Raw genomic sequence first — 15,310 nt, 5'->3', positions numbered from 1 at the left:
GAGAGAAGGTGGTAAAGTTAACACACTACATTATTGGCATTGTCTAACTGATCTCCCTCATTTGCTTTTTCCCTCCCCCATTGTCTGCTTCTCTTGTTCCTTTAATTTGTAAACCTAAAGGCAGGGCCTGTGCCTCTTTTCATTTCAATACTGAGCGTGCCACCATCACTGAATTTTTGATTGAGATGAGCTGCTTTGGGGGCCAATATATGCCTGAAAAGTGGCATAAAATAGAATAGATTTTAACAAGAAAAAAAGTAATTTAATACATATGCACCTTTCATATCTGACGAGATTAAGACTTGTCTTTTGTCCTCAGATATTGGCAGCCGGACAATAAGCTTGCAAAAGGCTGCCCTTATGTGCAGAAACAGCAAAGAAAACATGAATGAGCAAACAAAGCATATGACAAAATCATTTGCAAACTGCAGTCTAAAGAACAAAGAACTAGAACTACTGATGACTTCTGTTAAGTGTTTGCTAGGCACACCAGATTCTGAAGACAACAGCACAGATGATACTGCATTATCAAGCAGCACTCTGAAATTAATACATTTCCTACAAGACTCTAGTTTGATACGTTTTTTAAAAGTAACACACACATTTAGGGTTCAGAATGAAGCACTTAAATGCATTTCCACCAGATTTCTATGTTTTCTTTAAACAGCCCCAAGGTTGTATTAGCGATACAACTGTTTTTAAAAATAGAAGTCGTAATGTCATGCACTTGGACTAACTAGTTTGTACTAGTTAGAACTTGCAAAACGGTAACATCTGTATTAGATTATTGCAATGTGTTGTGCATGGGGCTAACTTTGAAGAGTCTTCAGAAACTTCAAATGGTTCAGAATGCAGCAGCAAGATGCTAGTGAATGCTTACCTTTAGAATTTATAAGACCTTTGTCTGCTGGGTAATTCCAGTGACCAATCTAACATTTGTAAGTTCCTTTACATAATATTTTGTGTTTTAGCTAATATTACTTGAACTCCAATTAAAATTAAACTATTGGTTAACTGGGTTGATCTGCCCTACAGAAGTAAGTCATAAAGTATGCTACACGTAGTTTACATATTTCCTTTTTATTGTGTTATAAAGATGTGACCAATGTAACAGTTTTGCAAAAGATTATATATTTAACTTAGACAATTGAGTTCTCTAAAAGTATGAATCAAAAAATAAATTCCATTGGCAGCAACATACATAATTTGCCACCTTGGGCTCCTGCTGGGAGGAAGGGCGGGATATAAATCAAATAATAAATAAATAAATAAAAATAAAATAGCTAATGTTTCATGGACAAGTGTCAAACCTATGGTAATGTTTATTGGAAACTGTGGAAAAAAGGTTTTCTGGCAAATGACCTGTGACCAACTTCACATGTGACAATTCAATGACAATCACCCATAAATAATGCCTCTAAAAGCAAGACCCTGTGCATATGTCACTTTACTGTGCATTCACAAGTTGCAGGGCATAAGGGCATTATTCCTTATATTTGTGGTGTTTATTTTAAATTATGTGAAAAATTAATTTGTGTTCAAGACTTGCCTTCAACCTTCTACAGGGTTGTACTGTTCTCTAATGCAAGTCAAGAGACCTTCAGCACCTGAGTGTCAGCTCTTCACTGAGACAGCAGTGTCGGTGGGGGTGCAGGCAGGGCTGGAGATTCCTTGGTAATTGCCAGGCCGTAAGTCCTCAGCCGGCAGTTTGGCTATAAATCTGCCCGGCTAGCAAGGAGAAAGCAAGATAAGGGCAGAGGCCGTTCAAAGCTTACGTGCCAAGCCAGAAATCCAGAAGAGACGTCAGTGAAGGTCCGGGTCTAGTTTGCCGAGAGATCAGTCCAAGTCAAGGTTCAGGGGATAGGAAGACACACAGTGGTCACGCCTGACGTTGTAGTCAGCAACAAGCTGAAGCCAAGGTTTGACTTTTAAGGAGCAGGTTTGTCAGCAGGTGTGAGCCATCAGCGTTTTGACCTTAAGTGGACAGGCCTGCCTCTCTTCTGCCTGACCTTCTGTTGTGTACGTTCTGCAGGTGAGGGGGGGTATCCTGTTCACTGTCTGTGTCTGGCTGAAGGGCTTCAGCTGTGTCTGGGGTGCTCTGCAGCTGAGGGGGAGAAGGAGCTGGGTTCTCAGGAGTTTCCTCCATTTCTCCTTCTGGGTCTGCTGCTTCTGGGTCTGCTGCTGTTACTCCTCAGTCATCCTCGTCTGATGAGTCCTCTGATGGGGCCATGACACTGAGGTGAATTTTTGTATCTTTAGTTGTCCCCTTCTGGGGGTTGCCAACCCATTGCCCACATGTGCCAGGCACCCGCAAAGGCCTTCAGTAGCCTGCCCAGCAGGCAGCCCAGAATCTGAGCTTTAATTTTTTTTTAAAAGGAAGTCTCTAGCCTTCCTAGAAAGAAAGTTATGAAGCAAATTGTGCATGTACCCTTCTATTTAATTTATGTGAAATGAGCCAGGCTGGCTGCTCCTGGCTAAAGCCACTAAATGAAGTCAGAGCTGTGACTGATTAAGTGAGTTGATTGGACACCAGGCAATAGGAATCCCTGGGATCTAAAGAGCTGCTGTTTTGCCTTCCCTTTTAGTGCAGTTGTCCTGTGTCTGTCTTTTTTTTTTTTTTAAGTCCTTGGAATCTTCATAGTTGCCCTTCCTTTTCCCCTAGCACCCAGAATGCATTTTTCCTGTGCTGGGTTCATCTGAGATCAGGTAACGCTTAGAAATTATTTTCTACAAACACTACTACACAATATGCATGGGTGAATGTTAAAGAATCTCCCTCCCAATAGGCAAATGTGAAAACTTTGCAAAGATTAGAGTTGTCACTTGGGAAAGACAGGGTTCTTTTGACTTTTAACAGTTGTATGGCAGGCAGAAATTCAACAGATCAAGCCTTTTCTAATATGGGAATATATTTATGGTAAAAGCTTCAGCATGACTACTCTCTAATTTTGTATTATGCCACACCCTCATGGCAGCCATTTTGTGATTGGTATCCCCAGCACTCTCTCAAAATTTGAGATGTGCCCTCTGGTCCAGAAAGGTTGGTGCCCCCTGGTCCCACCTATGCAACATAGGTAAGGAGAGCCAATCAGAACAGGCCTGCCTCCTTGATACATCTGAAACTAAACTGGTAGAAACTTCTACATGCTTCAAGAAAGTGAGTGGGGGTCTAGTAGAGAAATATCAGTTCTACATTTCTGTAAACCAAACTAGGTTGAACCTTACCAATAATTAACCTAAAAGGTTCTCTAATTACCAAATACATTAACATATATTATCTAAATGCAGTAACGTACATCCTTCTTGCCTTTGTCTGACTTGTCTTTTAGATTGTAAGCTTCTTGAGGGCAGACACCTATCTCTTTTTGTTAAAACTCTGTAAGGTATCCTACATTACTAGTATGGTACAAATTTGTACTATTGTATGATAAAGATAATATGCCTAAAAAGTATTAAATTATTAGGGAAAGAATTATGACATGGATTGAAATGACACACATAACACATTTATGCTATGTAGTTTGCCCATTGTGGTGTTACATTGGTCACAAGAACCTTTGCATGTAAAATACATTTCTGTTTACATCTCATCAAATTTTCCTAATGCTTACAAACTCAAAGAAGAGAATAAAATTAAAACTTATAGATTTTTCTTTTCATTTGCTGAGGAGGAATAAACATATATGTTTCTGTGACCAATGTAACACACTCAACCAACATACTTTTATTGTCCTAAGCTTATCTGATTTTGTTCCTAACATAAAACTTATTTTCAATATACAAAATGAGAAAACAAAACTATCAATACAATAAAGGGTCATTAATCTATTGGAGAAGTCTATAACTGAAGTTTGGGGAAAAAACAAAAATCCTGAGTCATCTTGGATGCCATGATTTTGGTTGTACTCATTTGCAAAATACCATTTTGAAAAACTGCTGTCAGATAATGAAACTTTGAGGAACTGTCTTTAAAATGATATAGATGTTAACTATATATGAAAATGAAAAATGGACCTATAGGTTGACATTTTCATGGAATTGCCCTGCTTAAGAGAGGCAGTGCACTCTTGCATTGTTAGGATTACTCATATGATCAGTCTAGGAATAGGAATCATTGCCCTCGCTTTAACTCTACTCCATTTTGCCACAGCGATATATACACTAAATGATCCCTTATTAGCTGATGTCACTCCAGAAGAATGCTTCTTAACTGGTGGTACTTGTACCAGGCATAATATGTAGTACCACCAATAAAAAAAAAGCACTTAGAAATGGGGGGTGGGGTGGATCATGCAATAGGTGAGAAAAACAAATTCTGCAAATGTTTGCAGAATGTGCAAAGAGCACGTAAACACAAAAGGTAAAAACACAGGGTTCTTTGTAGATCTGCAATCAATATTTAATATTCAGCAATATGAATCAATTAAAATTTTAATAAACTAAAAAGGTGTCCCAATTGATCGAGCAGTAAATTGTTAAATATACATACTAGCCCTTATAAAAATGGCAGATGGCAAGCATCTTTAAAGAGGCTTCCTTCTTGTCTCTCACATATGAGGGAATGCCTTTTCTAAGGTAATACCTCCTACAATTCACACACAAGTCATCCGAAAACAAAGTAATATAGGTTTTTTGCTTCAGAACTATTGTTTTTACACATACGCATTTTAGGTTATTTAATAGACTAAAACTCATACAACTCATATGTCTTTAATCAGGTGACAGCCTTAGATCTTTGGGAACTATTTTAGTTCCCTAAAAGGTACATTGATTGCCCCATATTTGTTTATGGACCAGCATTCAGCACAGTCCTAGTCAATAACTCCAGGGTAAATACTTTGCCACTCAGGACAATGTAGAGGATCTATGTGAGAAAGCATTTGAGCTGCAAAGCTTTTTCTAATTCTCACCTGTAAGTCTTTCTTGAGTTTTAGTAAATCTTCATTATCTCCATTTCCTGTCAAAGCAGCTTCAACTTGTTGGAGCTGAGCTTTATAGCTAGCTAACTGTTTTGCAAGGTCTTCTGACATCTGAGGGAAAAAAGTTATTACAAAATAAAAGTTTTTTATTTGTCTTGTAGAAGTAAAATAGGCATTTAGAACATAAATTGCTAACTTATTCATCTGTTAGAAATTCTACCATGAGTCTCTAGTGCTTCTGTGTTCCTTTAATAAAATGAAACATAGTATCAAGAAGTTGACATAAATCTAGGTGGCTGGTGAGCTTCAAATGACATCAAAGCATCCCTGAAAGCATAAAATTATATATATATATATATATATATATATATATATATGTATCACTGAGGTCAACTATATACAACTCTAGTATTTAACCTGTTAATATCTCAATCACTCTGAACAGACATTATTGAAACTTGTCCTTCTTTGCTTTTCATTAACCTTAACTAACCTTAAAAATAGGTTATAACTCAACAGCCACATCAGCCTGTAACACTAAAACATGTGCAGGAAAAAGCCACCATGAACCTTGTACACTCCCCTTTCCTCATCCCATACGCCCAGGAGGACTTCTGCAGAGTTTAGGTTCACTTTCTACAAAATCAACCAGGAACCATAGCTTTTTGGTTAGTTTAACAAGCCAGTTTCATAATCCATTGTTTCAAGTCTGGTTATTTTGAAACTTACTAACGGTGGTTTCAAACTATGATCCCTTGTTTATACTTAGCAAAGCCAGGTTTCGGGAAAGTGAAACTAAACTCTGGCTGTGCAAGAGGAGAAAGGAAGGGGAGTACATGAATCCAAGGCTCACAGCAGCTCCTCCCTGCTTACACATGTAGCATTAAGCCATGGTTTAGTTACACATGGGAGACCAGGGTTCGAATTCCCACACAGCCATGAAGCGCACTGGGTGACCTTGGGCCAGTCACTGCCTCAGCCTCATGAAAACTCTATTCATAGGGTCGCCGTAAGTCAGAATTGACTTGAAGGCAGTACATTTACATTTTAGTTACACATTCCATCATCAATTAAAAGGCTGGCAAAGTATAAATGCCTTGAGTAGTTCCCTAAAAAGTCAGGAGGCTCCTGGCCTGAGTGGGTCTTACAAAGGGAGTTCAAAGTCATGCTTTATGCAAGCAACCACCTTTGATATAAAAGGCACACAAAGCAAGAACTCATTCAGACTTGTTTCATTTATTACAGTGATTTATATCCCACTTTTCAGAGCCAGTGTGGTGTAGTGGTTAAGGTGTTGGACTACAACCTGGGAGACCAGGGTTCGAATCCCCACACAGCCATGAAGCTCACTGGGTGACCTTGGGCCAGTCACTGCCTCTCAGCCTCAGAGGAAGGCAATGGTGAAACCCCCTCTGAATACTGCTTACCATGAAAACCCTATTCATAGGGTCGCCATAAGTCGGAATCTACTTGAAGGCAGTCCGTTTCCATTTTTTCAGAACAGAAATCTCTCCATGGCCCTTACAAGAATCACTTAACTACATTTTTTTTAAAGAAAACCCCACAACAGCATCTCATCATTCTAGAAAACCATCAGGATTCTTCCCACAGGGCAGCCAGTGGTGAAGATGGGAATAATTCAAGCACTGGAGCAGATGCTGAGGTCATCTTCATCTGCCTCCTCCTCTTTCTCTCTCTTTGAAACCTTCCTACTAGAAGCTGTTAACAGATCACCCTGTACGACTGGGGAAACTCACATGGAAGAAGTCAAAAGCAGCACCTTGAATTGTTTCTGAATACAAACCAGCATCCAATGCACCCTTATCAATAGCACATGAGAGTGGCTGTACACTATAGTCAGCATGGATTTTTCACATTCTGCAATGTTAAAATGAAAATACCCCCATTCTATTCTGATGCTTCCCATAAGCTCATTTCAAAACAAAACCTTACAGTCCTGAACTCAGAAGTGCTTGTTTAACAACCCTCTCAATTTTCATGGCAATATAGAAAACAGAGAGAACTGAGAGTTCAAAGTATAAAAAGAGAGGAAAAAACAGACCCCTGTTGGACTTTTTCTGTCAGAGTTCTCATAATTTGTTGAAAAATCAGCCACATTCACAGAGTACCTGTAATCCTATTATTGACCTTGCCCCATACTCTGACCTTCATATTCTGCAGTTTAAAAGTTTAAAAAAATGCCTGGCTGATTTTTAATTAATTTAAGAAATTTAGCACTGAACTCAATGATAAGGCAAGGCATGCACAGTAAGAACCAACTGTCAGTGTTCTAAAAGCCAGACTCACAGCTGGTTGGCTTGCCTAATCAGGGGACCACACCTACACCAGACCTTTATTTCACTTTAGACAGTCATGACTTCCCCAAAGAATCCTGGGAAGTGTAGTTTGTGAAGGGTGCTGAGAGGACACTCCTATTCCCCTGACACAGCTCCAGTGGTCAGAGCAGTTTAACTTTGAATGAAGCTCTGTGAGGGGAACAGGGCATCTCCTAGCAACTCTCAGCACCCTTCACTTACTACACTTCCCAGGATTCTTTGAGAGAAGCCATAACCATCTAAAGTAAAATAAAGGTCTGGTGTGGATGTGGCCAGGGATAGCTTTGGTTTAAATTTGGGTGCAAGACTTCATGTGCCAGCTGTAGAACAAAAAGATGGGGGAAGTGCTGAAAAAGAATGATACTGTTCACAATGTTTTCCTTCTGGAAAGGAAAGAGGCTTCCCCTTTGCCCAGTGCCCGCCCAGCCACCCACCCAATCTCCTCCCCTCCCCTCCCCTCCCCGGTCCTCCCCCAGGTCAGTTTCACCTATCCTAAGCATTATTGAACAGGAGTAAATCCTACTGAACTCAAAAAGCATGCAAACGATCAAACCTGCCTCCCCTCCTCCTCCCATCACCTCCCTTTTACACCCCTTCCCTGCCCTTCCTTCACCCCTCCCAATCCCCTCCTTCTGCTCCCCTCCCCTCTCCCCTCCCCTCTCCCCTCCCCTCTCCCCTCCCCTCTCCCCTCCCCTCTCCCCTCCCCTCCCCTCCCTCCCCTCCTCCCTCCCCTCCCCTCCTCCTCCACGGTCAGTTTTACCTATCCTAGCCATGATTGCATGGGAGTAAATCCCATTGAACTCAATAAGCATGCAAATGATCAATCCATTCTTATCAAATTTGCACAGGATTCCAATTCTTACCTCCCAGATTAAAAAGCAGAGAAATTCACTAATAGGCAAAAACCTGTGCGATTTAAAAACATACCTATAGCCAACAGATATTTCTATCAAACTTTAAAAAGCAGGGAAATTGGGCAGCTATAGTGAATGCACCAGGGCAGCAGGAAACCTGATCTCCCTTCTGAGGTATTGTACTGCCCTACAAATTTGTCAAAATGCAAACACAATTTGGTGCATAAGCACCTTAAATCAAGCTGGGAAATTAACTAGCAACCAAATCAGCTGTTTTAAAACAGGGGTGAAACAGGGGTTACACACGTTCCAAATAGAACACCAACCAGTAATCTGGCTGCTGAAATTTGGACCAGTTGAAGTTTGAGTCATTTTCAAGGTCACCCCCACAAAAAGCACATTGCAATAACCAGAGCATGGAGTATAGCAGCCAAGTTATCTCTGTCCAAAAGGGGACATAGCTGGTGAACCAGTCAGAGCTGGAAAATGACACTCCTAGCCACAAAGGCCTTCTAAGCCTCCAATGACAAGGTTGGATCCAAGAGCACCAACAAGCTATGGACCTGCTCCTTCCAGGGGAGTGCAACTCTGTCCAGGCCATCTCCCCACCTCTTGGACTCAAGAACTCGGGAGGTATAACACCTCTGCCTTTTCAGGATTCAGCCTCAATTTGCTGACTCGCATTCAGTCCTGGAGGTAGGAGCAGAACCCACTCAACTACAGTGTCCCCAACCCCCACATTCCAGAAGGATACTGTGGTCAACAGTATCAAAAGCTGCTGAGGGATCAAAGAGAACAAGCAGGGTGGTAACCCCCTATATCTCTCCTGACAAATGTCATCAACCAGGACAAACAATGCAGTTTCAGTACCATGACCAGGCCTGAAATCAGCATGGAATGGATCCAAATAACCAGCATCCTCTGAGATTGCTTGAACCTGGACTACAGCAACCTTCTAAAGCACCTTGTCTAAAAAGGGAATATTCACCACTGGAATTAACCATGGTTTAACCCTTCTGGGTCCAGGGAGGTCTTCTTAAGAAGGGAACGCACCATTACAGCTTGTCCACATCCTCAGGCCTCAATAATCAAAACTGATCCAGTACAGATGGATCAGAGAGTTCTCTGGACACCTCCACTGAACTTGCTGTAACTGTGGCATCAGAATCTGAGTGATAATTAGACCTAATATATAATTCACCTGGCAAGCTGTTTTCCCAAAATATGCCACCTGCCCTACACCTGACATATGTTACATACTGTGTGGGGTAGGTAAAGACACTGCTCCTTACTATAAGCGAGATGGGAGCCCCACCCACCTATCAAAACAGCCCATGGGAATGGGAGAGGTAAGTATCCAGTCAGCAAGCTGGATCCAATTCCAGATCACTACTCTAGAGGCTTATCTAATTTAGCATGTTTATTTCACTTGTATTAGGTAAACAAAGCTAAAAACTTTGAAACTCCCAAACTTACATAATACTGATTTGCAACTGGCATCTATTCACTGTTACTAATGAAATTATGAAACGTAACATTTTCTGTGGAAAAATAAAGCACTGGAAAATTTTCTAAATCACATCACTGCACAATGTGAAGGAGCATTTAACCCCTTTTCACCACTGTATGTGGATAAAAACCATCCCTTTCCAACACTTGGAGCTGAGAAAAAGAGACTGTCCACTGGTCTACAGTATGTTCACTTGAATTCCACAAGTCTGGAAGCAGATTTGCTATTGCATTGAAAGGTTAAACCTAACAGCAATGACTGGGTGCTGAAAAATAGCCAATGTCTGGAAGCAACCAATGAGGAAAGTTCCCATATCAGTATTGCTGGCCCCCATGGCCTCCAGAAGAGGTGCAACACTGATATGATTACTTATTACATGGGTGGGTAACTTTTTTAGCTCCATGGACAAGATCCCCCTTGTAAATCACCTGCCATCACAAATAACAACAAGTGATTTGGTGTTTTGAAGTCTCAAACTCAGGACGTTAGCACATCAACTGCAGTTGAACTACAAGGAGTTCACTTGCGCCACCATATCAAGCCCGACTGACCTCCCCACACATCATCTGATGTCAGTGAAGTGAGCCCTGCTTAGTGCTGGGTTCAGGTGCAAAAAGGTTCCTGGCAGGGAGCTCTCTTGCATACCTTTACTAAGCAGGATTGACTTCTCTGCATATCAGCTAACCTGTGGGAATACAATCTTGTTTTGTACAAAGCTTCAGGAGCTCCTGACACCAACTGGTTGTTGAACACTCTGCAAACTGTGCAAAGGGACTTTGCAGGTGCTGTCAATTGACAGCGCCTACAAAGCCCATTTTGGCCAAGCTCCACCATTACCCGCCCAACACCTGACATCATATATGTAGGGCAGGTGGGCATGGCTTGCCCAAAACAGCCTCATGGGCCCATGGGGTGGAAGTTCTCCACTCTTGACTTACTATGTCTACCCTTCTTTCATCTAAACTAAATCAAATATTGTCTTATTATTGTTATGTGCCTTCAAGTCGATTACGACTTATGGTGACCTTAAGAATCAGTGACCTCCAAGAGCATGTCATGAACCACCCTGTTCAGACCTTGTAAGTTCATACTTTATGGAATCAATCCATCTCTTGGTTGGCCTTCCTCTTTTTCTACTCCTTTCTGTTTTTCCCAGCATTATTGTCTTTTCTAGTGAATTGTCATGTAGGTCCATATAAAACAACATGATATGCAAGTTTTCAAGTTGCACAGAATTCTTCTCTAGATGAATATTAAAACAACATAATGTAGGGGAACTGGGGAGAGGTCTTGTGGCAGAGGGAATGTTGTAACTTATTTCAGTCTCAAGATACTATTTCAGTCTCAAGATACTATTTGAGAAAGCCCTCTACAGCCTTAATTATCTCAGACCCATGCCTTGTACAGATACTGAAAGAGAAGAGGCCCCCATTACAGTTCAAGGGGTTCACAAAATCTTTCCTTCCAGTTCTGACAAAATGCAATGAAACAAAACTTAGAAGCCACCTCTTTCCTTCATGCTGTGCATCTGCAAAAACCCTTGTTCAACACTTTCTATGTACACAGATGTTTTGCCTAGAAACGTATCCAGGGCTGCCTTTCAGGGAAGAGAGGTGCCATTTATGTGATTTACAGAAGCTTTGATGTGCTCATAGAGGAACATTAGTGCACAGTGAACATTAATAAGAAAGGAGTGGTGGGTTCAGTGGGCATTACATGTCACGTAAGCCTTTTCTTCTGGCTTTAGCCCTGTAGAAAGACGCTGGTTTGTCTGCCTTTTACTATTGAGGACAGAGAGTACAATGAATTCCATGGTATCAACTACCTTGTTGCTGTTGATTATAGGTTAGCTAGCACAACAGCTTCTTTTTGTGTTTCCTATCAAAGCTGCAGTAAAGACTCTGTGAACAGGTAACATTAGGTGATTTTTACCAGTGTGGTATAGTGGTTAAGATGCTGGACTACGACCTGGAAGACCAAGGTTCGAGTCCCCACACAGCCATGAAGCTCACTCGGTGACCTTGGGTCAGTCACTGCCTCTCAGCCTCAGAGGAAGGCAATGGTAAATCCCCTCTGAATACCGCTTACCATGAAAACCCTATTTCATAGGATCGCCATAAGTCGGGATCAACTTGAAGGCAGTCCATTTTGATTGTCAGACTCCCCAGCATACATCAACAGCTTGTGAGAGTGCATAGTAAATGGGACCAACTGGGATGAGAGCCTCCCTCTTTTACAAAAAATTTTTTCCAGGCTCTCTTAATCTTTCTCAACTATGCCCAGCTTGCTGATCATGTTCCAGTTTTCACTCACACAAGCTGCATCTCCTTTGTTCCTAAACATCACCCATTTATCCTCAGATCCAATACATAAATACAAAAAGGAGTTCACTGCCCCTCTTCCCAGTCTGCCCAAACATTTCATTTTTAGCCCAGACTATTCTATCCTGTTTCAGCTCTCTCCAACTGCTTATTCCACTGTCATCTTCCAGTCCTAATACCCATTTAGAGCCTGGGTTTTAACCAGATTGGAAATCACAGGTCAAACTGAATACCCTTTCTCTCTAGTTTTAGACAAATATGTGCTGATTGAGGTTACTTACTAGTAACAGTGAGACAAGCTCTATACAGTTTGGAACTCAATACTTGGACTGACTTCTCCCACATGAGCCTACACAAACCCTCAATTTTTCATCTGAACTGCCTATCTGAGGTTAGGCAGGAAACCAGGCAAAGGGCCTTCTTGTATATGGCACCTTGGATATGAAATGCTCTCCCCAGAGAAGCTTATCTGGTGCCAGCTCTGATGTCTTTTAGCTGACATGCAGAGTTTTCTATTTGCCTAGGCACTCCAGCGTGTTTTATAGCTGTTGCTAGTGTTTTGCTGGAGCTTCTAGAACATAAGAACATAAGAAGAGCCTGCTGGATCAGGCCAGTGGCCCATCTAGTCCAGCATCCTGTTCTCACAGTGGCCAACCAGAGTTTACTTTTTTGTTTTTATTTACTTACTATCTATTTCAATAGTTTCTATCCTGATTTTACACACTGAAATAAATTTAAAGCAAATGGACTTCATTGATTTTACTATTCAGTTATATTTGTCGTTAAACTGTCCACCTCTGATAGCCATAGAATCATAGAAGAGTAGAGTTGAAAGGAGCCTATAAGGCCATCAAGTCCAACCTTCTGCTCAATGCAGGAATCCAAATCAAAGCATTCCCAACAGATGGCTGTCCAGCTGCCTCTTGAATGTCTCCAGTGTCGGAGAGCCCACTACCTCTCTAGGTAATTGGTTCCATTGTCGTTGTCAGTAGTCCTGTTACTTAAGGGTAGTTTATAAATTGATAAAATTCTACATTCACAGATTCTCTATTGTATTCAAATTTCTAGAACAGAGTCCTTGAGCAATATGCTTAATCAACTCTTCTAGACAGCAGAGCCATTTTCAGCACTGTATTGCACAACCAGACTCACTGTCTGACCTTGACAAAATCATTCTCTCTTAGCATTCATTCCCCTTAAAGGAATTCAGCAATACATGGATTTATTGTGTTTAAGGATTTTCTGTCACAGACTTGCTATCTAGCCTTGAACAAGTCTCTTTCCTTCAGTCTCTGTAAAGGTGGCAGATATAAGAGGGTAAATAAGCAAGTGAGATGTGTTTGGGGTGAACAGGGCATGGAGCAGAGCCATGGCGGAACTTTGAACATCACACTTCAGGGAAAACCACTCCCTGTGGAAATATAAAAATTGAACAGCAATCCAAATTCAGATCCTTTATAAAACACAACAACAGAACAAAAACTGTGGTAGTCCTTTATATTAGCAATGCTGGAGATTAAGTTTAGGAAACACTATTGGTACAGAATCAATGAAAACCAAATTTAGTAGTTTTACCTACTGGTGAGAGGACTGGATAATACCTCAGTTGACACAGCCTAATTTCTCTGCAAGTGGAAAGTATAGATAGCACATACTTCATCCAAATATGCCCACACCGCTCTGATAACATATGTATTTGGCTTTATTTCCAAGTACACCTGGATAGGTTCTAAGCTGTTAGTTTTGGAAGCACACTATAACCCTACAGAACCAGGTATGCTAATATTATTGCTCTTTCACTTGAGAGAATACCCTCCTTCTGAACATATATATACCAGATACAAGTTCCACCAGAAAAAAATAGGACTTAAATCCAGTTAAAAGTGCACAGGATTAGGGTGTAAGGACTCAGTGCTACATAATAAAGTCAACACGAGTTGTGATATTAAACCCAGCTGTTTAGTATTTGATTTCAAGAGACAATTATAGCCAACCTAAACTTATTAACACTTGCCACATCTATCATTAATCTAAATACGGGGCGGTTTGTTGAGTAAATTGGGCTCCTTCTGGGAGGAAGGGTGGGATATAAATTTAATAAATAAAATAATAAACGCCATAAATTATAAAATCCCTAACGAACTATACATTGCCACAGTCAGTTCTGCAAACATCATACAGAACTTTGCCAAATGTAAAGAAGTTCACAGAACAAGGCTGAACTACCAAAAAGCAGTGAGTCGTTCATAAACCATTTACGACCAATAAACAACAAAAACGTGAGCTTCACTAAGCACACAGTGGGAGAAGAGAAGAAAAGCAGATACTGTAGTTAAAAGGAAGCAGTTCCAGAGAATTGCTAACTTCTAACAAGTATGAAAGGAGGGCCAGACGTTTGGGAATAAGATAAACTGGATTGGATGGGAGAATTCATCACGCCTCCACAGAGAGTAAGACTCTGGGGTACAAGTGAAACCCTGCAAAAAAGACAGGAAGAGGTTTCAGGACATAAAGGAGGAGCGAAAACTGGCCTCCAACCAAAAACATCATAATCCTCAAAATACAGAAAGCAAATCCTCGAAGCCGACGAAACAGACCCACGTGTATGAACCGCACAAAACTTAGGTCAATGGCTGGCTCCGAACAAAACTAGGGCGTAGGAACCACAGGGGAGGGGAAAATGTGAGTGGGCCCATGCTGTAGGGAACTCCCGCCCAAAGAGGGCCCGAGGAGGAAGGGAGCAGGCACAAGCAAAGGAGAAAGAGGTTAAGGCCTGAAAAGCGAAGCACTATGGAACAGAAAAGGTCCTGAAGAGGCCTGAAGGCTCACGGGCGCCGGGGCCGCCTTCAGACCCGGAGGAAGCCTTGCCTTCGCCTAACAGGAACCAAAAACAAGGAAGGACCGTGCCTCTCACCTTGGACCTCAAGCGCGGAGGGCCTCTCTCGGTCCCGTGAGGCCCCAGGAAATGTGTCTGCGCGCGCGCGATTTCCCTTCCTGCCGCTCCTAGCGACAACGCACAAAACCCGCTCGGCAGAAATGAACGCTCGCGAGAGGATCGCGCAAGGGAAACGGAACCTAAGAAAGGACTGGATCACATGACCTAGGAGGACGAACCAAGAGGTTGCTGTCTCCGTTTATTAAAAACTATACTTTCGGTTCCCAATTGCGGCTAGTAGTGTCCTCCATGTGCGGGGCGAGAGTTGTAGAAGTATAAGGAAAACGGGGTAATAATAGCGGAAACAACACAAATGTGCAAGAGGTATTTTTTTTAGAAGCCCCACATTTCGTTGCAGTGCAGTTTAAAATAAATCAGGCTTTCTACAGAAAAAAAAAGAATCTATAGTCTATAACTATGTATGAGAACTGCCTC

General features: G+C 41.5%; 1 protein-coding gene across 1 annotated transcript in view; it reads right to left on the bottom strand.

The window, feature by feature from the left end:
• SMNDC1 (survival motor neuron domain containing 1) overlaps nt 1-14,989 on the bottom strand; it is a 33,522-nt gene extending 18,533 nt beyond the window's left edge. Inside the window, exons 1-2 of the mRNA XM_061636042.1 lie at nt 14,855-14,989; nt 4,911-5,030 (exon numbers count right to left, since the gene is read on the bottom strand). Coding sequence (XP_061492026.1) covers nt 4,911-5,030 — 120 coding nt within the window. The 5' untranslated portion in view covers nt 14,855-14,989. The remainder of the gene's footprint in view (nt 1-4,910; nt 5,031-14,854) is intronic.
• Between the last annotated feature and the right edge of the window lie 321 nt (nt 14,990-15,310).

Source organism: Rhineura floridana, chromosome 7, assembly GCF_030035675.1.
Source record: "Rhineura floridana isolate rRhiFlo1 chromosome 7, rRhiFlo1.hap2, whole genome shotgun sequence".
Classification (NCBI taxonomy): domain Eukaryota; kingdom Metazoa; phylum Chordata; class Lepidosauria; order Squamata; family Rhineuridae; genus Rhineura; species Rhineura floridana.
Note: the sequence above shows the minus strand (reverse complement) of the source record. Positions and strands in the feature narration are given on the sequence as shown.